This window comes from Oncorhynchus gorbuscha, linkage group LG24 (assembly GCF_021184085.1).
Source record: "Oncorhynchus gorbuscha isolate QuinsamMale2020 ecotype Even-year linkage group LG24, OgorEven_v1.0, whole genome shotgun sequence".
NCBI classification, from domain to species: Eukaryota; Metazoa; Chordata; class Actinopteri; order Salmoniformes; family Salmonidae; genus Oncorhynchus; species Oncorhynchus gorbuscha.
The window spans coordinates 15,514,783-15,541,653 of record NC_060196.1 but is presented as its reverse complement, the minus strand read 5'-3'; the positions used below and the strand labels follow the sequence as shown (position 1 = coordinate 15,541,653).

At 42.3% G+C, this 26,871-nt stretch overlaps 1 protein-coding gene across 1 annotated transcript; it reads left to right on the top strand.

The window, feature by feature from the left end:
• Nucleotides 1-3,435: 3,435 nt before the first annotated feature.
• On the top strand, nt 3,436-26,408 carry LOC124012520 (LON peptidase N-terminal domain and RING finger protein 1-like). The gene is given in 12 exon segments (XM_046326240.1): nt 3,436-4,212; nt 11,736-11,851; nt 17,416-17,538; nt 20,301-20,516; nt 20,730-20,964; nt 21,491-21,708; nt 22,013-22,134; nt 22,469-22,539; nt 22,542-22,626; nt 23,391-23,553; nt 23,980-24,132; nt 25,472-26,408. Coding segments are annotated over 12 exon segments (2,283 nt in total). The 5' UTR covers nt 3,436-3,590; the 3' UTR covers nt 25,631-26,408.
• The last annotated feature ends 463 nt before the right edge of the window (nt 26,409-26,871 follow it).

Sequence of the window (26,871 nt, the reverse complement as noted above, 5' to 3'; positions counted from 1 at the left end):
GTTAGCTTATGACATGAATCTGTTTTACACTTGATGATTACTGCACTTTTTGAAAATGTTTTTTTACTACCGGAAATTAAACCATTGCGTAAATCTGTGTGGTGAGATAATCATATTGTCCAGCAGAAGGCGATGTCACCCTGTTAATAATTCAGTTGAATGACTTCCTCATCTGTGAGTTTACATCATGTCAAGCTTTTTAAAGTTTCAACATCACAGACCTATTGGCCTTCTCTTTTGTACAATGCCACACACCCTCGCTCGCCTCATGATCCTAACCAAAAAAACAAACTGTTTGTTTTCGGACACCATGACCATAAAGTGCAACAAGCGTGGGCAAAATGGAGATAATGTGTCTGCTGCCAAGTAGAACTTGTGCAATCAAGGCCGGCTCCCTCCAACAACCCTCCAAGTCCTAGCCTACTATTTACCTTTTGGTTTCATTTCCAAAACAAAAAGTCTAGAGCTTGTTTTAGAACGCATGCTCTGCACTTTATTTTGTTAGTAGGCAAATAGGTCTACATTAGGTTATAATGACTCTATTACGGCATTCCTCCAGAAGGGCATCTTCTGAGGCTGAAGGGAGCTTTTCCGAAAGGCATGGTGCTGTGGTTCTGTATGGAGATCACAAGCTCTTCACCTGGGCAGCAGTGTTGTGATGGCCGGAATAGCCTATACAGAGACTACCTAAAACCACGGCAACAGAGTTACTGTAAAGTCTGGGAATAAGCTTATGCCAGACTTAGCCTACATTTAACCTCTCCCTTGTTCATGTCAATGTCATATATTCATATAAATCACGTCAAATTATTTTGAATTCATATTAACCCCTCCTACAGACTATGCTTTGGCAAGATTTGGAGTGATGAAATAAATATCAAAATATTCTATCAAAAAAAATATTTTGAGTGGCAAAGACTCCAGTGGTCATACATAATTCATAGATTCACCAAACAGCTATTATTATTCTATGAGTCATTATTCCTGGTATATAGTACTGGTTATGATTCATTATTCCTGGTAGATACTACTGGTTATGATTCATTATTCCTGGTATATACAACTGGTTATCATTAATTATTCCTGGTAGATACTACTGGTTATGATTCCTTATTCCTGGTAGATACTGCAGGTTATGATTCATTATTCCTGGTATATACTACAGGTTATGATTAATTATTCCTGATATATACTACTGGTTATGATTCATTATTCCTGGTATATACTACTGGTTATGATTCATTATTCCTGGTAGAGTACTGGTTATGATTCATTATTCCTGATCTATACTACTGGTTATGATTCATTATTCCTGGTATATACTACTGGTTATGATTCATTATTCCTGGTATATACTACTGGTTATGATTCATTATTCCTGGAATATACTACTGGTTATGATTCATTATTCCTGATCTATACTACTGGTTATGATTCATTATTCCTGGTAGATACTACTGGTTATGATTCATTATTCCTGGTAGATACTACTGGTTATAATTCATTATTCCTGGAATATACTACTGGTTATGATTCATTATTCCTGGTATATACAACTGGTTATGATTCATTATTCCTGGTAGAGTACTGGTTAAGATTCATTATTCCTGGAATATACTACTGGTTATGAATACAGACAGAGCCCAGAGAAAGGGATGATGCAATATTGAAATAGTCATAAATTGATAAGGTGCATGCATGGGGATGTCCACGTCACCCAGAGATATGCCCATGCTGTAGAAAGAAATATACCTAGACAACTCAAACGTCACTGTTGTAGTCACAATGCATCTAGTGCTATCTAGACTTGCGGTGGCAAACAAATCCATTACATTAGAAACCTAAATGTGAAGTAAACTAAACTGAGGAGTAACAGACAATGGACACTTTTAACTTGAAAATGTGCAGGACACCTCTTTCCGGTTTTATACTATGTTAGGCTTGTTAGGGTAGCACTCTTTACAGGCTGTTTGGTGAACGGTTTTTTGTTGGTGAGATGAAACTGCCAAAACTCTAAAAGGTATTATTGCACGTCAGAATTGCAACAAGATTTGTCCAGGCCTAAAATGTTAGTCCATCATCGTAACCTGGTGTTTGCATCTTCACATTTAAGTTCATGTTTCACGCATGGCTTTTTTTACTATACTAACAATTTGCGTATGGATTTTCTTACGATCCTAACGATACGTACGATACCTGCCAAAAGGTATCTCGCTCCACAAAAGCGGTCCACATGCGTCTCATCCGAAACAGTTCGGATGGCAAGATTTTGTGATGTTTTTGGTGAGCGTTTTTTCAGTGTTCAGGCACACACATTTTTTTTCTAGAGGCAAGCCCGAAGTTCAGAGCCGAAGAATCATCGGTGATTGGTCAAGAGTAGGGATTCTTCAATAAAGTCTTTATTGTTCAACGAGAGACGAATCGTTTTCATGCACATCTTCTCACTCTTATTCAGACCGGTTTACAGTTAGTGCATTCATCTTAAGATAGCTAAGTGGGATAACCACATTTCACAGGCATAGAAAGTACATTTTCCCTCAATAACATAGCTGTCGGTAGAGGGGGGGGGGGGGTCAAGAGCAGGTTAAGTGTGAGGAGGAGGACTATTTAAGATACATTTTTGCAAATGTATTAAAAATAAAAAAACAGAAATAACTTATTACATAAGTATTCAGAACCTTTGCTGTGAGACTCGAAATTGAGCTCTGGTGCATCCCGTTTACATTGATCATCATTGAGATGCTTCTACAACTTGATTGGAGTCCACTGGTAAATTCAATTGATTGGACATGATTTGGAAAGGCACACACCTGTCTATATAATGGTGCAGTTGAGGGTGCATGCCAGAGCAAAAACCAAGCCTTGAGGTTGAAGGAATTGTCAATTGAGCTCCGAGTCAGGATTGCGTTGAGGCACAGATCTGGGGAAGGGTACCAAAACATGTCTGCAGTATTGAAGGTCCCCAAGAACACAGTGGCCTCCATCATTCTTAAATGGAAGAAGTTTGGAACCAAAGACTCTTCCTATAGCTATCCGCCAGGCCAAACTGAGGAATCGGGGGAAAGGGCCTTGGTCAGGGAGGTGGCCAAGAACCTGATGGTCCCTCTGTCAGAGTTTCAGAGTTCCTCTGTGCAGATGGGAGAACCTTCCAGAAGGACAACCATCTATACAGCACACACCCTACTACTTTGCCATTCCCAAGGTTTAGCTGAAATTTACGCCACTTCATTATTTAGTGACAGCACAGCGAAAAAAAGCTGTTCGCGCCTCTTTTTATATTTAAATTATTTAAAAAAAAATCTCAATGTCATACACTATGCGTCTGCGCACTCTTCGTCAGATGCTTTTCGTAGTTATGAAACTTCTAAACTCAGGTTTTATAATCGAGACTCATTGGCCAATCAAGGAACTGTGATTCCGGTCACGTGGTCGCATTTTTACGTAACAAACGGGTGTACACCTGTATGTTGCCAAGTCTCTACTGGCACATAAACTAGAGACACATTGTAGGCTACAGCTATGGCTAAACACAGTTTTTAAATACATTTATAATAACCGGCATACATTGTATGCCGATCATCTAGCCTACAATGTCGGTCCAACACCCCGACAGAGAGGACGACGTCGAAGGAAGAAGAGGATTCTTCATCGAACCAGAATACGACTGGGACGAGGAGCAGGATAATGTAGACCACCACACACTTATTTTACAAAAAGCTGATGCACTGGCATCAGAAAACCGTCTCAAAGAAGCCATCGATGTTTACTCGATGGCCTTGAGATATGGTTCTGTAGGGCCGGAGCAGATGAGCACTTTAGTGGATTGTATTCTGCGCAACTTCAAGAGAAAGCTGGGAAAGGATGAGGCGCCTTCGGAACGAAAGCTACATATTTTGGATAACGCCGGGGAGGAGGATGTTTTTGACTGCTCGAATTGTCACAGATTTCTAGGCGAGCCCGTGACTATCGGCTGTGGACATTCGTACTGTAAAAGATGTTTACAACATCAGCTGCTCTCCAAATGCAAGCTGTGTAGCGAGGTAGGAGGCATGCCGACGGAGCTTAAAACGAATGTGATTCTATTCGGACTTTTGGAAAAGTGGTTTCCCGAGGAGCTGAAAAGGTCTAGAGCTATTAGTGAAATTGAAGACCTGTCTCGAAGGAAACATTTCGAGGAGGCCGTATCACTAGCGACAGATATGATTGAATCTGGTGAGTGGGGGGAGGAAAGGCTTGTGGATATCACTTCAATTTTTTTTGTACGCTATGATGAGACATTTAGGAAATATGTCAAAGCATGAAAACAAAGTTATTTTAGTCATTCCCTGTTACTGTTTCTGGTATTTATTATTAAAGAGTAGGGAAGGGGAGTTCCACTGACCATTATTGTCATGTGTTTGACTAGCTTTTTTGGCAGCGTTTACAGGCAATTCTGATTTTTTTTCCCACAAATATTATCTTTTGACCGATTAGATCTGAAAAATATCAGATGTGGTTGGTCAAACGACCAAATAATTGGAAAACGTGAGAATTGGGCTGCCTGCGTGAACGCAGCCTTTGTGCCACTGATGTAACCCTCGTGCCACCCTGTTACAACATTTCTTAAATTGGGCATGCGCACAAGCAGCGAGTTTCATAAGGCAGGTCGTGACACAGTGGAACGTTTTGTAACTAAGTAGCGGGGGATGGGTTTGCCAAACAGTCATGTTATAACGTTTGGTCCCCTCTCAAAGTCCGAAAAAGACTAAATGTGCTGCCCAATCAAGGCATGGCGGTGCAGTTCACGTGGTGGCATTTTAAACGGATGTATACCTGTGTGTTGCCAAATCTCTACTGGTACATAAAGACACTAAAAAGTCCAAATGCAGAGAGAGTGTCAATGCAAATATTGCAAAGGCAATAAGAAGTGACAGCACGGAAGTCTACAGTCATTGCTGTAGGCTGTGTCTAGATTCCTTCAGTAATTAGATGAGGTTAATGACACCAGACATACAATTAGTGATATTTTTAAAAAAATACCTAAGAGATTCCTGAAAGTTGTCATTCTGTCTCCTATGGGTAATACTGAGCGATTAACCAACATTTCAGTTATTTTTCGTTTTTTAAACAACTAATTGACCGACATCTGTTAAATGATCTGAATTCCATTGTTTGTTTAAAAAAAAACTTCTGTGAGCTCAGTGCTGTTTCTTTAGAGAAATCAGATCAAGCCCAAACTGTGCAATGTAGGGAGTTGCCAACATTTTACATAGTTTAGTGCAGAAAACATCACAATTAACAACAAATTACCATAATCCATTGCTCGCCTACTTGTCCAGCCATTGTTTCTTCAGCTGCATTAACACAGGCAACCCAATTCTGATATTTTCTTTCGCTAATTGTTATTTGACCAATCAGAGCAGCTCTGAAAAAGCTCTCAATGTGAAAAGATCTGATGTGATTGGTCAAAAGACCAATTAGTGGACAAAATATCAGAATTGGGCTTCCTGTGTAAACGCAGCCTTTTAGGCCTGTTATGTTAGGTTAGTGTGGGGGCAGACACAAGAGAAGACAGAAGAATGCACTATCGAGAGGGATAGAGACCAGTTGCTTCGCGAGGTATCTACCTGAAAATGAAATGAAGACTTGGAATGAAGTAATAAAGTCATCAAATAAAACAAATTCAATATACACAACAACTTAAATATATTATTAAAGTAAATGTGAGTAAATGATGGTTAATAAGTAATGGGCAGTCACTAACATCATGGGACTTTTCATTTTTATTCTGTGTTACAGCATTCAACATTCAGCATTATGTTGCATAGAGCATTTAATGTAAAAATAAAAAAATAATTGAAACCAAAATGAAAAAACGTCATTATTTTGTAACAATCGAACCGAAACCGACCTCAACATCTCGCCTTGACAGCCATAGGCCTTGTTTTATGGTTCAGCTTCTCGGAAAGCAATTTATTCCTGGAAAATAAGTCTGAATTCGATCAGGTCAACAGTTACAGATACTAACCAATGTGAAGGCCTACTCAGGAATTCTAATGGCACCTATGTACTGTAGATGCGTGTTATTACATCGAGTAGTATGATTTGCACAATAACATACACAATGACATGCTAAATGTAGCCCTAGCGTGTCAAGTAAATACTTCTTGAATGATAAGAGCGAGAACGTTGAGAGAAAAATGTGTAACAATCTCTTGTATGGTGGTTGACCTCACAATTAGACCAAAATATTCAGAAGCTGTTTCTTCAGAAGACATTTATTTGCATATATATATATATAAGTAAACGCTAAAGAGTAATAAAGTAATCCGTTCTAAGCCATGCTAAACTGGTGTATGTTTATACATTTAGTGAGGGGGTGTGGAGGTATAACATAAAGGTGACAGATATCTGAGTCAACCCGAAGTTGTTCATGCTGTGATGTAGTATTATAATGGACTTCTGGATTTTCTGGAACCTGACTTGCTGTTGCTAGAAATAAGAAGATTTCTGCTCACGCAAGATCCGCTAGCCTACTTCCTGTCAGCTACTGCTCAGTCACTCTGTGACTCCGCTGCCGCTTGTACACAAAATAGTATAAATAAACATAGTTCTTGGACTGTAAAAACCAACAACGACAACAAAAATCAATATATACTATTGTAAACATAAGCACAACAGAACCTAGAGCCTGCACAGCATATCAAACAAGCAAGACACAGACAGGCAGTCGTTACACACATTGGCTCAACAGGAAGCAGACTACAGGCTATATGGCAGCAAAACTTAAAAAGATGACACCATCACACACAACGCTAATTGTTTTCCCCCCAATGCAATGTGTCGACTCCGTCTTGCTTGTGCTACGCTAATATCCATGACAACCGAATGAGAAGGTTGTAATGTAGCCTTCATATGTATTTTTGGAAGGTTTGTTCAAATCGCAGCTGTCCAGAAATAGTAGGCAGAGACATAGCCTACATCCTCATCATAATGTCGGATCAAATTGGTTGAGGTGTAGGTAAGGAGATAACCGCGAATGTGTGTGTAAAATAACACGTGCAGAACGGGATTTGCATTTTTAGATTTGAGAAATACGTTCCCAGTGGGGCGGGGTGCGAAAACTCCTTATTCATAGCCTCGGCCATATTATAAGGTCACCTCCAAGACCCTTGCACCTCTGTGAAGATAACTCCTCAAACTGCACAGGCTCCCCTCTCTCTTGACGTTAAACTGATCTCACTTAATAATACATGCATATTTGAGCACTTATTGAATATAAGTGTAGCCTAAAGCTGATTTCTTTGATTTGGGTTTAAATGAGCACAAAAAGCATTGTTTGGTCTAGAGGTGGAAAGTTGTGCCCTTGTCTTTCAACATGGTTTAATGTGGAAATGTTGGCAACTGTGAGACACGGTAGCAAATGTAAGAGCCCATAGCCAGTTTGGCATTTTGGGTTAGCGAAGGACTTCGCTGAGGTGACTTTGGTTTTGGGGCCTAGACGTGTGACACAGTTGCAGTGCCAACGCTGGTGGCACAGTCGGTCACCACCACAGAGCAGCAAGAACCAGACAAGAGGTGCCACCGCTATGACATCACTGTATCTGTCTGAGACTTGGTGAGCTAGCCAAGCCTGAAGCACATAAGCTAATATGGAGTAATCCCCCTTCTAGTGAAGTGAATCACAGTCGTTATCTGTCTTTTCCCCAATACAACGGAAAACACACCGGGGTGCATCTCAATAGTCTAAAGGGGCTTAGTTTTCTTGACCTTGTCCTTCATCTGTACTGATCTACAAAGGCATGTTAGGTTAAAGCAAACCAGACAGTGTCTCCTATCAAGGGGTCTTGCTGGACAGGAGACAGGGTGGGTGAAGGAAAGGAGACCGGGAGAGGAAGCCACTTTGAGCTATGGAGATGCAACCCTTGTGCGTTTTGTAGACATGTCACCTCTAGCCACAGGCTCAGAATCACAGAGGCCCATCTTGGACCACAAATCGCAAAACAAGATGCCACAATGTGTGTCTCTTTTCTTGCCAGCGACGCACATGATTTTGAACATTCATCATAGACGGCCAAATAGGCCTAGTCTATGACCTCAGCTGAAAGCTGGGAAGCTTAACCTGGTCTACAGTGTTTTCCCTGTATTCATTTAGCCTCCATACAACAACAACAACAAAAATAAAAATGATTTATATTTATATATATAAACAGTATATATATATAAAAAAAAAAAACATATTTGTATTCTAAAACAATCTTCAGGATGTAAAAACGCTTTCAGTGTAAATTTAAATGACTAAACCCACACAAAATATGTAGAATATATAATTGACCTACATACTTGTTTTATAATGTATTCTTTGAGAATTAGAAATCACCAAATAAATGCTACGGTGGAAATTTCCAAAACGTTGAATTTAGAAGTATTTTTGGCATGGCTGGATTACTGACAGGCTACGTAGTGTATATGCCCAGGGGCCCTGATTGGGGGTCCCTGTTGATTTAAAAAATAATACTTTTTGAGCATAAGAACATAGAAATAGCCATGGCAAAATGCTTAGAATTGCATGAAATTAGCTTTCACACTTCAGAAGTTTCTCCCATTTATAGAATTGCAGGATGCTTCTCTCTGCCGCCAATTCCGGACTGATTTAAGACCTTCCGGATCAATTTCATGCCTTGGACCATTAACTAGGACTACTGTGTCACGGTCTTCACAGGCCCCCAGTGTGCGGTCTGGAGTGGGAAGTCACGAGCTCTGCTGGTTGGCTACTGCAACCTAGTGGTGCCAAAAACCCTGGTCTGCACTAGAATGCCTATGTAAATTAAGTTTAACTCTTCAAATCAAAAGTTTGCTACCAATCAAGATATTTAATTAAATAGTGATTGCACCCTGATGCACGTGGTATTCACGTGGTATCCGGTATTGATGCCGACGTCATCTAGCAGCGTTGGGTTGTCTCTCTCAGGTAGGATGAAAATGACTACATCGACCATCATCCTTTGCTAGTCACGGCCACTTTGACCATGATCCTAAGACATTTTTTGTTGCCATTCAGCTCCATTCAGCAATATGGGGAGCTTCAAATTCAAATACATATTTCATACTTCATGCGCCATCATGAGTTTTCCGTACAAATATGTGGATGACGTACAGTTATTTCGGAAAGTATTCAGACCTCTTCACTTTTTGCACATTTTGTTACGTTACAGCCTTATTCTAAAATGGATTCAATCAACACACAATACCCCATAATCACAAAGTGAAAACAACATGTTTTTAGACATTTTTGCTCATTTATTGAAAATAAAAAACAGAAATACCTTATTTACATAACTATTCAGACCCTTTGCTTTGAGACTCGAAATTGAGCTCACGTGATTTGGAAAAGCACAGAACTTTCTATTAGAGGTCGACCGATTAATCGGAATGGCCGATTTCAAGTTTTCATAACAATCAGAAATCGGTATTTTTGGACACCGATTTGGCCGATTTAAAAAAAGGAAAAAAACCTTTTTGTTTTTATTTTTTAAACTAATTTATTTAATCTTTATTTAACTAGGCAAGTCAGTTTCAACTACAGCCTAGGAACGGTGGGTTAACTGCCTCGTTCAGGGGCAGAACGACAGATTTTCACCTTGTCAGCTCGGGGATTCAATCTTGCAACCTTACAGTTAACTAGTCTAACGCTCTAACCACCTGCCTCTCATTAGCACTAGCATTAAACTTATCCTATAAAAAACAATCAATCATAATAACTAGTTAACTACACGTGGTTGATGATATTACTAGTTTATCTAGCGTGTCCTGCGTTGCATATAATTGATCTGGTGCGTATCGTTGCTACAATGTGTACCTAACCATGAACATCAATGCCTTTCTTAAAATCGATACACAGCAGTATATATTTTTAAACCTGCCATATTTAGCTAAAAGAAATCCAGGTTAGCAGGCAATATTAACCAGGTGAAATTGTGTCACTTCTCTTGAGTTCATTGCACGCAGAGTCAGTGTATATGCAACAGTTTGGGCCACCTAATTTGCCAGAATTTTACGTAATTATGACATAACATTGAAGGTTGTGCAATGTAACAGGAATATTTAGACTAATGGCTGCCACCCCGTAGATAAAATACGTAACGGTTCCATATTTCACTGAAAGAATAAACATCTTGTTTTCGAGATGATAGGTTCCGGATTCGACCATATTAATGACCTAGGCTCGTATTCCTGTGTGTTATTATGTTATAACTAAGTCTATGATTTGATAGAGAAGTCTGACTGAGCAGTGGTAGGCAGCAGCAGGCTTGTAAGCATTCATTCAAACAGCACTTTTGTGCATTTTGCCAGCAGCTCTTCGTTATGCGTCAAGCATTGCGCTGTTTATTATTTCAAGCCTATCAACTCCCGAGATTAGGCTTGTGTAACCGATGTGAAATGGCTCGCTAGTTAGCAGGGTGCGCTAATAGCGTTTCAAACGTCTCTCGCTCTGAGACTTGGAGTGGTTGTTCCCCTTGCTCTGCATGGGTAACGCTGCTTTGAGGGTGGCTGTTGTCGTTGTGTTCCTTGTTCGAGCCCAGGGTGGAGCGAGGAGAGGAACGGGAGCTATACGGTTACACTGGCAATACTAAAGTGCCTATAAGAACATCCAATAGTCAAAGGTTAATGAAATACAAATGGTATAGAGAGAAATAGTTATATAATTCCTACAATAACTACAACCTAAAACTTCTTACCTGGGAATATTGAAGACTCATGTTAAAAGGAACCACCAGCTTTCATATGTTCACATATTCTGAGCAAGGAACTCAAACGTTAGCTTTTTTACATGGCACATATTGCACTTTTACTTCTACTTCTTTTACTTTTGCATTATTTAAACCAAATTGAACATGTTTCATTATTTATTTGAGGCTAAATTGATTTTATTGATGTATTATATTAAGTTAAAATAAGTGTTCATTCAGTATTGTTGTAATTGTCATTATTGCAAATTATTATTATTATTTTTTAAATGGCTGATTAATCGCTATCAGCTTTTTTTTGGTCCTCCAATAAATCGGTATCAGTATCGGCGTTGAAAAATCATTATCGGTCGACCTTTACTTTTTGTATAAGGTCCCACATTTGACAGTGAATGTCAGAGCAAAAACCAAGCCATGAGGTCAAAGGAATTTTCTGTAGAGCTCCGAGACAGGATTGTGTCAAGGGACAGATCTGGGGAAGGGTACCAAAACATTTCTGCAGGATCTGAATGCTTATTTAAATGCCATGTTTCCACTTTTCATTTGATTTTATAAATGACAAAAATGTCATAACCTGTTTTTGCTTTGTCATTGTTATACTTTGTGTATATTGCTGAGGGGGGGAAACAAATAATCCATTTTAGAATAAGGCTGTAACGTAACAAAATGTGGACAAATTGAAGGGGTCTGAATTCAGTCTGAATGCATTGTATGTGCTATCACTATCTACTGGTTTTAATGTCTATGTGTCTTCATGTCATGTGTTTGACATGGAATCCTTCTATGCATGTAGCCTAAGCTTTCATTCTGTCATAATTTGCTATTATGTTGAATGTATGCTTTTCTCATGACACGGATGTTTCGCCCTAGAGTTATGGTCATCTTCGGTGACAGATCAAAAAATATTTAGAAATTGGGCTTTGTCTGAAATTTAAAACTTTTCTTTTTTTTTCAATCAAATAATTTGTCACTGCTCTCCTCCTCTTTCCTTCCCTCCTTTTTCCCCAGATCCTGGGGATGAGGCAGTGCGGTGGTCACGGGTCAAGGCCTACACCGGGCTCCAGCAGTACCGATTGGCCCTGGAGGACGCTGAACTCTGTCTTCGCTCTGCCCACTCTGCAGAGGTAGGTTACTGGATCAATGGGGCAAACTGTGTGTTGAGTTCAGTAGGCACAAGTGTAGAAAAAAAATATATTTAGGAAATTAAAACAAATGTTATCGGAGGTTTTAGGTTTGCTGAGGCCTACTTCATTCACTTGTCTGCTCCCCAGCACTATCATTATCCTTAGTACTTACCAGGCACCCTGTGGCACTTTTAAACAGGAAACTAGAAGCCTATAGCTCCGGTTATATCCTCCACGCTTTTTACACTGTGTGATGCGTCATGGAGGGAAAGTGGAGGCTGATTAGTGGCTCAGTCAGGTCTAAATGTGTTAGCAGAGCCATCCTGAATACGAACCGGTAGGATATATTTTAGGATGTCTTATCGCTATAAACAGCATGGTTCACTATGTCCTCTAATTCTATTTTTAAGTCTTGGTAAATTATCTAATATTACTGTTTAACCTTCCATACCGTTGGAATTTTTTTCTGTTATCAAATGTTGATTTGTTTTTCCTTTACGTAATTTTTTTTGATGGAGGGTTCAGATCCTCACATTTGGGAGTTGTGCGTTTGTTTGTTACACATTTGGTCACACTTTCTTTTCACTTTTCACTGTACCTTGAGCTATTTTAAGGGTCCAATGCAGATGTTTTTATTTTAATACCAAATCATTCCTGGGTTAAAAATTAAGAGCATTTACTGTCACTGTTTTCAATTAAAATGGGCAAAAATAATCAAAAATAGTTTCTTAGCAGCAATTTCACAAGTGAGAATTTTGCTAAGACTGTCTGGGAGTGGTCTGAGTGGGGAGGGGAAATTCTGATAACTAGCTGTTATTTGCAGAGAGGTTTGGAACTCTCCTTTCTTATAGGTCTATTAACTCATTTACAACCATGTGATGTCACCAGGCAGGCCAACACTCCATTCCACCAAGGCTGAAATTTCAGGTGGTCTTTTCAAACCGCTCTTACTCTCAAAGGGCAATATCATAATTTTCATAATTTGACAGTATTATTCCAACCTCATAGTGTGGAAATATACAGTGGGGTCTAAAATTTACCTCCTTGAAAAAGATTAGCAATAATGACTAAAATAAATAATAAAAATACTTAGCTATATTGTATGCTCAAAGAAATTGGGAAATTATAATATTTTCTATTAATACAATTGCTCAGAGAAAGAGATTTTGTTTAACAATATTTTTTCTCTCAAATGGTAACGGTCAAATAATCTTTAGACCGTTACCATAAATACTCTTATAAATAAAGTAGTCAAAAGTTTAGTATTTCATCCCATATTCCTAGCACGAAATGACGACATCAAGCTTGTGACTCTACAAACTCTACAAAATGTATTTGCAGTTCATTTTGGTTGTGTTTCAGATTATTTTGTGCCCATTAGAAATGAATGGTAAATAGTGTATTGTGTCATTTTGGAAGGACTTTTATTGTAAATAAAAATATTATATGTTTATGAACACTTCTACATAAATGTGGATTCTACCAGGATTACGGATGACCCTGAATGAATTGTGAATAAAAATGTTTATTTATTTTGCTACGGGTGGGTGCTGCTTTGGTGACCAGTGAGCTGAGATAAGGCAGGGCTTTACCTAGCAAAGACTTATAGATGACCTGAAGCCAGTGGGTTTGGCGATGAATATGAAGCGAGGGCCAGCCAACGAGAGCATACAGGTCGCAGTGGTGGGTAGTATATGGGGCTTTGGTGACAAAACGGATGGCACTGTGATACACTGCATCCAATTTGCTGAGTAGAGAGTTGGAGGCTATTTTGTAAATGACATCGCCAAAGTCAAGGATCGGTAGGATAGTCAGTTTTACGAGGGTATGTTTGGAAGCATGAGGGAAGGATCCTTTGTTGCGAAATAGGAAGCCAATTCTAGATTTAATTTTGGATTGGAGATGCTTAGTGTGAGTCTGGAATGAGAGTTTACAGTCTAACCAGACACCTAGGTATTTGTAGTTGTCCACATATTCTAAGTCAGAACCGTCCAGAGTAGTGATGCTGGACGTGCGGGCAGGTGTGGGCAGCGATCGGTTGAAGAGCATGCATGTAGTTTTACTTGCATTTAAGAGCAGTTGGAGGCCACGGAAGGAGAGTTGTAATGGCATTGAAGCTCATCTGGAGGTTAGTTAACACAGTGTCCAAAGAAGGGCCAGAAGTATACAGAATGGTGTGGTCTGCGTAGAGGTGGATTAGAGAATCACCAGCAGAAAGAGTGACATCATTGATGTATACAGACAAAAGAGTCGGCCCGAGAATTGAACCCTGTGGCACCCACATAGAGACTACCAGAGGTTCCGGACAACAAGTCCTCTGATTTGACACACTGAACTCTATCTGAGAAGTAGTTGGTGAACCAGGCGAGGCAGTCATTTGAGAAGCCACGGCTATTTAGTCTGCCGACAAGGATGCAGTGATTGACAGAGTCAAAAGCCTTGGCCAGGTCAATGAAGAAGGCTGCACAGTACTGTCCTCTATCGATGGCGGTTATGATATAGTTTAGGACCTTGAGTGTGGCTGAGGTGCACCCATGACCAGCTCGGAAACCAGATTGCATAGTGGAGAAGGTATGGTGAGATTCGAAATGGTCGGTAATCTGTTTGTTGACTTGGCTTTCGAAGACCTTAGAAAGGCATGGTAGGATAGATATAGGTCTGTAGCAGTTTGGGTCAAGAGTGTCCCCCCCTTTGAAGAGGGGGATGACCGCAGCTGCTTTCCAATCTTTGGGAATCTCAGACGACACGAAAGAGAGGTTGAAAAGGCTAGTAATAGGGGTGGCAACAATTTAGGCAGATAATTTTAGAAAGAAAGGGTCCAGATTGTCTAGCCCGGCTGATTTGTAGGGGTCCAGATTTTTCAGCTCTTTCAGAACATCAGCTGAATGGATTTGGGAGAAGGAGAAATGGGGAAGGCTTGGGCGAGTTGCTGTTGGGGGTGCAGTGCTGTTGACCGGGGTAGGAGTAGCCAGGTGGAAAGCATGGCCAGCGGTAGAAAAATGCTTATTGAAATTCTCAATTATTATGACTAAACTCTACAATGAAACCGTTATGAAGCCAAGATCAATGATATAAAGAATGATGGAAAAAAAACTTTGGAGTACTTTAAATGAAATTATGGGCAGAAAGGCAAATCTAACTCTTATCTTTTATTGAATCAGATGGCTTATTCATCACAAAACCATTTGATGTTGCCAATTATTTTAATAATTACTTTATTGGTAAGGTGGGCACACTTAGGCAGGAAATGCAAACAACAGTGAGCCACCGTATTCATGCATAAAAAAACAAATAATGAAAGAAAAGCATTGTAAGTTCGAATTTTGTAAAGTTAGTGTGGGTGAGGTGGGAAATTGATTGTTATTGTCATATCTTTAATATGAGCCTAGAGGAAAATATTTGTCTTCAGGCCTGGAGTAATTCTCCTACTCAAGTGGCCTTTACTGGTTCTATGCTGTCAGCTTTTTACTTATTAATTAATTAATTTTATTTATTTAACCTTTATTAAACTAGGCAAGTCAGTTAAGAACAAATTCTTATTTACAATGATGGCCTACCAAAAGACCTCATGCGGGGATGGGGGCTGGGATTTAAAAAAAAATATATATATAGGACAAAACACATCATGAAAAGAGAGACAACACTATATAAATAGAGACCTAAGACGACAACATAGCATGGCAGCAGCACAACGCTTAGAAATCTGTTGGGGGAAAATTACCAAATGTTTTTTTTTTAATTAACAACAGACTTTCAGCATGCTTATAGAGAAGGTTACTCAACATGTACTGCACTGACACAATTGACTGATGACTGGTTGAAAGAAATTGATAATAAGAAGATTGTGGGAGCTGTACTGTTAGATTTCAGTGCGGCTTTTGATATTATTGACCAAACTGATGCGTTATGGCTTTTCAACCTCCCATATCATGGATTCAGAGCTATCTCTCTATAGAACTCAAAGGGTTTTCTTTAATGGAAGCTTCTCTAATGTCAAATATGTGAAGTGTGGTGTACCGTAGGGCAGCTCTCTAGGCCCTCTACTCTTTTCTATTTTTACCAATGACCTGCCACTGGCATTAAACAAAGCCTATGTGTCCATGTATGTTGATGATTCCACCATATACACAACAGCAACCACAGCTAGCGAAGTCACTGAAACCCTTAACAAAGAGTTGCAGTCTGTTTTGGAATGGGTGGCCAGTAATAAACTGGTCCTGAACATCTCTAAAAGTAAGAGCATTGTATTCGGTACAAATCTTTCCCTAAGGTCTAGACCTCAGCTGAATCTGGTAATGAATGGTGTGGCTGTTGAACGAGTTGAGGAGACTAAGTTACTTGGTGTTACCTTAGATTGTGAACTGTCATGGTCAAAGCATATAGATTTAATGGTTGTAAAGATGGGGAAAGGTCTGTCTGTAATAAAAAGATGCTCTGCTTTTTTGACCCCACATTTCAAAAAGCAAGTCCTTCAGGCTCTAGTTTTATCTTATCGTGATCATTGTCTAGTCGTGTGGTCGAGTGCTGCAAGGAAAGACCTAGTTAAGCTGCAGCTGGCCCAGAACAGAACGGCACGTCTGGCTCTTCATTGTCATCAGAGGGATGATATAAACACTATGCTGCCAGTCTCTCTTGGCTAAGAGTTGAGGAGAGACTGACTGCATCACTTCTTTTTATAAGAAAAATGAATGTGTTGAAAATCCCAAATTGTTTGCACAGTCAAATTACACACAGCTCGGACACACACACTTACCCCACCAGACATGCAACCAGAACAAATTCAAGAAAGCGTACAGTATTATATTGAACCCCATTATTGCATGGAACTCCGTTCCATCTCATAATGCTCAAATGAACAGCAAACTTTTTTTTTTTTAAACAGATAAAGCAACACCTCACGGCACAAAGCCTCTCCCCGATTTGACCTGGATAGTTTGTGTGTGTGTATTGATATGTGTATTGAGATGTGCCTTTTTGATTAAAAAAAAAAAATTGACGTAGTTCTGTCCTTAAGCTGTTCTTGTCTATAATGTTCTTTATTATGTCATGTTTAGTGTTTTGTGTGGACCCAAGGAAGAGTAGCTGCTGCTTTTGCAACAGCTAATGGGGATCCTAGTAAAATACCAAATTCTCTCTCGTCTCTCTCTCTCTCGTCTCTCTCTCTCGTCTCTCTCTCTCGTCTCTCTCTCTCTCGTCTCTCTCTCTCTCGTCTCTCTCTCTCGTCTCTCTCTCTCTCTCTCTCGTCTCTCTCTCGTCTCTCTCTCGTCTCTCTCTCGTCTCTCTTTCTCTCGTCTTTCTCTCGTCTCTCTTTCTCTCGTCTCTCTCTCGTCTCTCTCTCGTCTCTCTCTCGTCTCTCTCTCGTCTCTCTCGTCTCTCTCTCTCTCTCTCTCTCTCTCTCTCTCTCTCTCTCTCTCTCTACCATTCTCTCTAGTGGTTCACCCTCTGGCTGTCGTTCAATTACAGTATTGTCCAGTTGAAATGCAGCGACATAACCTATCTCCCAGAGTCTCCACTTTGAAGTCTTACACTCATTATAACCCCGTCCCTCTCTCCCTCTCTCCCAGGGTTTCTACTGGAAGGCCAAGGTGCTCCAGGACATGGGCCAGGTGGACGACTCGCTGCAGGTTTTCCTCCACTGTCTGGCCCTGGACGAGGACTTCACCCTGGCAAAACGAGAGGTGGAAATGGTGAGAGAAGGAGTTGGCAGGGAGAGTGATGTTGTTGTTGAACTAATTTTCTTTGGCAATGATGGTTAAGTCCCCTTACTCTTCCTGGAAGCTTTGGGACTTGCCATGAGTGAAAGGAGATATTGTATCTTCTCAATGTCTTTCTTTTCTTTGTGAAGAGTTTGCTCTGTTGAGCCAAACTTCTATGTGTATCAATGATAGACCCCCCTATCACAAATGGCAGTGCCTAAGTTTATAAACTAGAATAAATATATATTTAAAAAAATGTTTATCTCTAGGAGCGTTTGAAGTTTAGACCCCTTAGCGCCATAGTTGGTTTCATAAGAAGCCATTTGCTCTCTGAGTACCCCCTTTTGTCTTACTGAAGCCATGCGTTTCCCGGGTACAGATTTGCTTACCATCCATGAAAAGGAACACTGTGTGCCTTCCTTTGCTGATGGCCTTGCATCGGCTAGCGAGGTTATTACCCGTAGCATGGGCCTAATGGAATCAAGCCCTTAGGCTTGGATTGCGTGAGAGATGGAACATACCGGGCTGACAGCGGCCTTAATAACAAAATCACATTATTTATAGAGAAGCGTCTGTTTTTGCCGGTGACGGAAAATGTAGTGACTATGATATGCACTGTGAGTTTTGCTTCCATGATGACTTAGTTAAGGTTCAGAGGGCAGTAAAGCGTGTTTTTTGTGGACACCCTGTTGAAAAAGAGTCGGGATGGGCATAGTTAGGCCTATCCGTCGCTTTGCTTCTCTGTTTGGTTACAATTTATTCTCCTATTACCACTTGTATCTGTTTGGTATGTGCTAAAAAAGTACTTGTTAACAGTTGGGACTTTACGTAATTTGTTACAATTGAAGCGCCATGACGAAGAAGTTAAGTCTTGGGTAGTAATTCATGATAATATATTCACTAATTAACGTGGCGTCTCAGTTAAAATAAAGCGTTACCACATCACCACATCCCGACTTAGACTCCCATGTTTTTGGAGCTGTGGTTTTCATGCAATTTCTGTAATCAACTGACACAAGTTTACTTTCAAGTGAGTCGGCCCTCCTGTAATGACATAAACCGCCATCTTCATCCCAAATGGCACCCTATTCCCTATACAGGACATTACTTTTGACCAGAGGCCTACGTCGTGCGCTATGTAGGGAATAGGGTGTAACTTGGGACTGAGATGAAGTGCTGTTACGTAAGTCCGAGACACTGCGGACCGTTGTCCGATCTCCATCACTGACGGGGGTTTCCGATGTGAAATGTCAGGGGGCGACCCTGGTGGAGTGTCAGGGGGGCCCTGGTGGAGTGTCAGGTGGAGGGGGGCCCTGGTGGAGTGTCAGGTGTCAGGGGGGCCCTGGTGGAGTGTCAGGGGGGCCCTGGTGGAGTGGAGGGGGGCCCTGGTGGAGTGTCAGGGGGCCCTGGTGGAGGGGGGCCCTGCTGGAGTGTCAGGTGGAGGGGGGGACCCTGGTGGAGTGTCAGGGGGGCCCTGGTGGAGTGTCAGGTGGAGGGGGGGCCCTGGTGGAGTGTCAGGTGGAGGGGGGCCTGGTGGAGTGTCAGGTGGAGGGGGGGGACCCTGGTGGAGTGATTAAGTAGGCCTGTGTAACTTTGATCGTGTTGTTGACGTGCGGATTTGCGTCCTTGTTGTTTCCCTCTTGAGGAAGAGCTTTGTCTGGCTGAGTTGTTGAATGCAAATGGCTTCTCTTTCCCCTCAAGATTGTCTGAAACCTGCTCTCACGGTGTGATTGAAAAGAGCTATGTGGGATTGTCTGTGTGGTGTTTGTGCCTGTGTGCCTAAGCAAAAGGTGTGTTTTTTTGTGTTTTCTTTAACTCCTCTAATACGGGGAGTAGCCTATCTCATGAGGTGTTAAACAAAATGGGGCTTAATACATCTCCTTTTTATATGCTGATGTAAACACAAATTCCCCTTCTTGTGATCCTGGATGGTTCCCCAGGTTAGCAGATACAAAAGTTGGCCGTTTTGTGTGTCTGGGAGTAACGGGGGAATGGATGAGGATTAGATAGATTTTAAAGCGATTGGAACGGGGCCCGGGGGTTCGTCAGCATCTAATAACATGTAATGGACTGAGAGAATGAAAGAACACAGGTGGAACACAGAAGAGGAGGAGAATAACATTGATATATATATATATATATATATATGACGAGAGGGATTGGGTAGAGGTAGAGTGACAGAGTGCAAATTTAACCTTTTTTTGTTTGTTTTTGATGTCAATCATGTTATTGTGAAGCCAAAGGAAGAATTTCCACATTGTCTGGACAAGTAGTTTTTTTTTCCTACGTCTAAACCCACGTTGGTGCCAGTGGTCACTCCCAGTCTTGGCCAGCCACTTTACTGCATTGCGGGCTAGTCGGGGGGACACATGCTTGGCATAGCCTAGCCTAGCCCCCCCCCCGGCTTCAAGACCTTAAACTTAGCCTCTAACTACATCTCTGTCTGACTGGAGAGGGCATTTCTAGATAGAGAATGACCCTTGCCTCACGTCCTGTGTCCCCCTGCTCTGTACTGTGTAGTGTCCGTGTGAATATCTCAGGATGTTGTGTTACTTTGTTATATTATTATTGTATTATTACCTTCTTCTTGAACTTGGCTTCTAATCCACTATTTTGGGGGGATTTTCTTTATACGCTGTTGATGTGAATCGTGTTAAAAGCTCCTTGTGATCTTAGGCTCCGATTCCTCCATATTTGTCCGATTTCTCTATCCAGTTGCACTGCTCCGATGGCTAACGCAATGTGTTCCGCAGATACTGTGCGACCTGCTGTCTCCGGCCGGCGAGAACGTGAAGGTGGGCCTGAGGGAGACGGCGCAGAGCACATCGCCTCGCCTGCGTAGTAAAACTGTGGTGGCGGACGCCCAGGCCAGGGCCCAACAGCATCAGGCCGAAGCCAAACACCCTGCCCTGCACCAAGTCCAGGCTCGCACTTCCTTGGCAGACCCCAGCCCCGCCGCACAACACGAGGTACGCTAACTGGCGCGCTTGATACAGCCCTGAATCACTAGGGCGGTCTTAAAAGTTCCCAAAGTCAATTATGTTTTGATATTTGTTGATTTGATATTTGGTGTTTTGTTCATTTTAAAATGCATCAACAATGTCGAACACTCCTTTTAACTTTTTAAATTCTCTCTCTTTCTTTCTCACACTTCTCTTCCCCCCTCCTCTCTTTCCGTCCAGAAGCCGGGTCGCTCCGGGAGCCTGGAGCGTTCGGGCCTCAGCCGCGGTCACTCGATGCGAGCCCACGGGCCGGGCCTGGGTCTGGGCAGCTTGGATGAGGGTCTGAAACGTGTCTGCTCTGCACCCCAGCTGGGGGACCAGGAGAAAGGCGTGCTGCTGAAGAGGAAGCTGTCGGCCTCCGAGGGCGGACCCCACGTCGTCTACAGCCACGGGAGCAAGCATAAGAAACAAGGAGGTGGGAATCAAGACCGCTGCTAGCATGTCGTAATTAGAAAGGGAATAGTTAAGCTCAGGGATATTCAACCGCGGGCAGTTTTTTCCTTTAGCAGATGGTCTGGGGAACGGAACATAATTACTAATAATTTGTAGACTGCATATTGACCTCAAGAAGCCCGAACAGATATAATGTCTGACTGAAACATGATCATTTCAAACCTTGCTTCCATTTGTATATGATCAGATAACTTTGGGGGGCGAAATAAAACCACCCACGGGCCAAATTCAGCCTGCTGGCCGCCTGTTGGGGAACCCTGGTTTAGCTTGAGTGCTGGCTCTTTACATTGTTTTTAAATTGGATTCTTCCTGGGATATAGCAACTAAAATATGCACGCCGTGTATATCAGTGGCATGGCCGGAACCGCCACAGTGTCAATTAGCAGCGGTCCCATTAGCCACTGCCAGGTACCTTTGCTGTGTCTGTGTTTGCATGCGTACTTTGGGTGTGTGAAGTGCTTGACGTTCTCCTGCTGTTTCCTCTGTAGGGGCCTGTGGTGTTTCGAGCCAGAGAGCCTCAGCGCGCCCTCACAGAGTCGTACCCAAGGACCTACTGGACCCCAACGACCTGGAGTGTTCCCTCTGCATTAGATTGTTCTACGAACCGGTGACCACGCCGTGCGGTCACACCTTCTGTAAAAACTGCCTGGAGCGCTGTCTGGACCACACACCCCAGTGCCCCCTCTGCAAGGAGAGCCTCAAAGAGGTAAGAGGAAACCACCACCAACGACCACTCAGCGCCTGCTTTTCTTAGAACTGGAAGGGAGTCCTTAGTTTCACTAAGGTTACGTCTCAAATGGCATCCTGTTCCCTATATGGGGCACTACTTTTGATTGGCCCTGGTCAAAAGTAGTGCATGAAATAGGGAACATGGTGCCATTTGGGACAGTCCCTAAGACAATTAACTTGGGGAAGACCTCTTCTTAAAGGGCATGTCCTCAAAAAGGAAGCTTAACCTTAATCTTCCTTCCTCCTCTCTCGCTCTCTCTCTTTCCCCCCCCCTTCCCCAGTACCTAGCAGCCAGGAAGTACACAGTCACCAGTGTGCTGGACCGAGTGATAAAGCAGTACCTGTCTGAGGAGCAGTCGGAACGGCAGAAGACTCACCTGGAGGAGACCAAAGAGCTCGCAGAGTGAGTTGTGCTCCTTACATGGAATTCTGACATAGAATTAACCTAGAATGTCCATTCTGGTAATTGTATTGCTATGTCCTGCGGCTTCTCTCTGAACCCTTTTCTCTCTTTCTCCCAGGTTGTCCAACTTTAAAAAGTAAATAAATGAATGCAGAAGTGATCATGCAAAACACACACAGCAGACAGGTTCACCTAATGTTAGCACTGACTGTTAGATGGAATTCTGTTTATATAGATTTTTTTACCTCGTCTTTGGAATGCACGTCACACTTGAATCACTTTGACTTGTGAGAGAGACTCAGCATCATCGAACACTCTCTCTCTCCCTCCACAGCCTGACGAAGAATGTCCCCATCTTTGTGTGCACCATGGCCTACCCGACCGTGCCGTGCCCCCTGCACGTCTTCGACCGCGCTACCGCCTCATGATCCGCCGCTGCATGGAGACCGGCACGCGGCAGTTTGGGATGTGCATCAACGACGCTCAGAAAGGGTAGGAACGGTGGCGCCCCATACAAGCACCTGCTGACGTAGGCAATCGCACCCACACATTGACACACACACACACACCATTCTGATGCGCACTAATGCGTCACCTTCTGTCACCTCACCCTGGACAACAGTTAAAAGGCGAGAGGGATGGGGCGGGGCCTGCAGAATTATGAAAATACTAGCTAATAGGATTTTGACTGAATCAAATCCAACCTTGAAGCCTCCTCCTGATGGAAAAAGACCATTCAAAACATTTGAATGAGATTTAAGCATGTCCATATGCTAATATTTCTGTGTTTCAAGATGCCTTGGGCTACTGTACCTTCTCTCAAATGAGTTGAATGCCGACGTTTGACTTGACTATGCAACGGCTCTGTGTAAGTTCACTTAAACGAAGTAGGCCATTGACAAATCACTGCAATCGACTGCTTTCAAGGAGCCAGTACCTTTTCACAATGCTTTGATTGGCTGTCTGATTTGACTATGCAGCGACCATGTGCAATATATTTGTGGTCCTCTTCAGCTCAGTTGGTGGAGCGTGGCGCTTGCAATGCCAGGATAGTTGGTTCGATCCCTGGGACCACCCTTACGTAAAATGTATGCAGGCATGATTAAGTCGCTTTGTACAAAAGCGTGTAATTATGTGTAATTATGTATGCAACTTTATTTTCGCAATATCGATAGACCAATATAGACCATTGGCAAATCACCTCAAAATGACTATATGATTACAACAAAGTAAAGTTCAGAATATTCCCGTTTCAGATTTGTGGAGTACGGCTGCATGCTGATCATCCGGAGCGTCCACTTCCTCCCAGACGGGCGTTCCGTGGTGGACACCATCGGAGGGAAGAGGTTCCGGGTGCTGACCCGCGGGATAAAGGACGGGTACTGCATCGCCGACATCAAGTACCTGGAGGATACCAGGGTAAGAACCCATGTTCTCTTACCTGAAAATACTGGTTTGGATTTTTTTTTTTAAACGATGGAATTTTTTTATAAAGAAAGGATCACAAAATAATCCTCTATTATACAATAAAAAACACAAATAGAGATAAAATGATATTGAAATCCATTTTCCATAGGTGTGAATATCTTGATAATAATTCCCACTCACAATTTTAGCACAGCTTGAATTAGTCTAATGTTTTAATTTAAATAATCCACTTTTCATTTCATCATTCACCCTAAAAGGCCTCCTGTAAAAACAAAATAGTATTTTAGTTTATCAGAGGCCATTTGTCCATGGATTATGGTTCGTGTGGTGTTTTGGTGAATCCTACAATGCAATCTATGCTTTCAAACCTAATGTCCCTCTTGTATGGTTAAAATTAGTTGATTGATTGATTGACAGGTGAGCGACGACGAGGAGCTGACACAGCTGCAGCAGCTGCACGACGTCGTTTACGAACAAGCGCGCACCTGGTTCCAGAACCTCAAGAACCGCTTCCGCAACCAGATCCTTCAGCACTTTGGCGCCATGCCCGAGAGAGAGCCCGACATCCAGGTATGAGCTAAGACACAAACCGCATCCCATCATATAGTGTTCCCCCTCTCCTTTAGGGCTCATTATAGCAAAATGTTTTGCAACAGAGTATGAACGTGATTGTTTCTTATTGGACAAGTTCAGTTAGTCCCTACCTGTTTCAGGCTTTCTTCCATTTGGTCCTTAAATTAATTTCGACCCAGGTTTACAAAACAGGAAGTAGCTCCTCCGTTAATGCCGTGTTAGAGAATGGTGTGGAGTGTCGCTCCCATAGAAACAGAATCTCTTTCTATGGTTTCTCCACTGATCTAGAATAGATCATTGTGGGTAATTCTTAACTAATCCTCTGGAGGAAGGTGTCAACCCCTTATCCTCTACACTTACGTCACAGACTCACACAGATATACAATTGGAGGCGCAATATCCAATGGAGGCATAGCATTTGTCATGGAACATTTGGAATGGTACAGTTATATAATTGGGATAATGTGTGGCTGGACCCTGGCTATATATGGAGATACTAGGATTAATGATGAGTGTCTGGGGATGAACCATAGTTAAGAATAGATTACATTTCCGATGCGCGGGTGTGTGTGTTTCTATTAAGAAATGGTTTGTCATACCTGTGTTATATGGTGTAGCTCAGTTGGTAGAGCATGGCGCTTGTAACGCCAGGGTAGTGGGTTCGATCCCCGGGACCACCCATACGTAGAATGTATGCACACATGACTGTAAGTCGCTTTGGATAAAAGCGTCTGCTAAATGGCATATATTATTATTATTATTATTATTATTATTATTATATTAATATACCACGGCTTTCAGCCAATCAGCATTCAGGGCTCGAACCACCCAGTTTATAATAAACAACATGTAACTCTGACACATCAACATCCAATACATGGCAGATTAGGTTCAGGCTGCTTAAGATGCAAGCTAATTCACCACATCAGTCATTTTCTGAGATTCTTGGCTCAGTTATAGAGCAGCCTATTTAAGATGCCGACTCTCTAAATGAGCTGCTACATCTTGTAAATCTAAAGTGTCTCCATTGTATCTGTCTGATGTAAGGCATGTACTGAACTGCGGCTGACTCGCGAGCCTCTACTCTCAAGTTCATTATGATTGGATAGGAGTATCCAATATGGCAATTATTCCACCTAGTCTTTCAGATGTCACGATGGTGTTTAGATCTATGCAATCACATTTGTTTGTTCTGTGACCCCTTAAAGCCTTTTGATTTTGTTGGTGGCCCAGCAACACCAAAAAACAATCGCCAACAAGCTGTTGTCTGTCCATTGTTTTGGATGAGTGATATCATGCTTCTGGTCAGTGATTTTCCTTTCCTCCTCTCTTCCAGGCGACACCCAACGGTCCGGCTTGCTGCTGGTGGCTGCTGGCCGTGCTGCCCATCGACCCTCGCTACCAGCTGTCGGTGCTTTCCATGACCACGCTGCGCGAACGCCTGGTCAAGATCCAGCACATCCTCTCCTACCTGCAGAGCATCCCCAACGAGTAGCAGAGTAGAGTTCCACCCGACCACCGCTACTTCTTACATCCTGGTTCCGACACCGTGTACCTCCATACCACATCTAACAACACAGACTCCCACGACTCCATACATCGGATGTCGCTACTTATTACTGCTGAGGCATCCCCCACAAGACATCCCTGAGACATCTGGACAGTGAGACGTCAATGAGACATCCCACTGAGAAGACAGAGTTACACAACACTTCTACGACACCAGCAAGATCCCAGTCACATAAGCAGCTAGCTTTAGCAACACGACAGCTAGCTTTAGCAACACGACAGCTAGCTTTAGCAGCACGACAGCTAGCTTTAGCAGCACGACAGCTAGCTTTAGCAGCACGACAGCTAGCTTTAGCAGCACGACAGCTATCACATACCAGCTAGGTTCATCAGTGAGAATCCACAGACGGCTGAGAAATCAGCCGAATTCTAAGAATTGGTCTTATCTCTTGTAATGACGCTTTCTCTCTCCACCCTCCAGGGGCGTTCTTGTCTCTGGTTTTTGGTAGGCTGAGATAGATGTCTCTCTCTTTCTCTCTCTCTCTCTGTGATGTTGGTGATGTTGGCCACTGTCAGCTTGGTTACTAGAGAGAGAAATTGGTGAAGGAGATGTCTCCGGTTGTCTTGTCTACTCAAGACGACCCAAGCATCCTCTCTATTCGGTCACTGTTGAAGGGTAGAATGGAGGGGGCGGGTGGATGTGTGTTTGTTTCTATGGGTGGACGGTGCTTCTGTGCAAATCCCAAATGCTGAAATTGAGTCTGTCAGGGGGGGGGGGGGTGAATTGTAGAAGGTTGGTGGTAACATATGGAGGGAGGGGGTACTAGAATTGTTCGTGTGCTACAAAGCCCAACATGTGGGATGGTGCAGCCTTACAATTACGCTGAAAACAAAAAAGTGTGAATCTGACTCTTCCAGTCATTAAGCCCCTCTGTCACTTCTCTCTGTCGACTAAACGCACAACTTCCTTCACCACTGCCACCTGGTGGTGGTGGACCCTGGTGAAAAAGAGAGCTTCCCCCCTTTTTTTATGAATGTCTCCCAAATCTTTTACTTTGACATAAATGTTTTGTTTTCTTCCAACACTTCATAAAGAAACCCCTTGTGGCAGCCATTTTGTCCAGTCTGTAGTATAGCTACAGATGTTGGACTGTGGTCTCGCGACACTCCCAAGTTCTGTTCTCTTTAACAGTTTTTTTTTTCATGGCTGAAAACAAGGTGCAATTT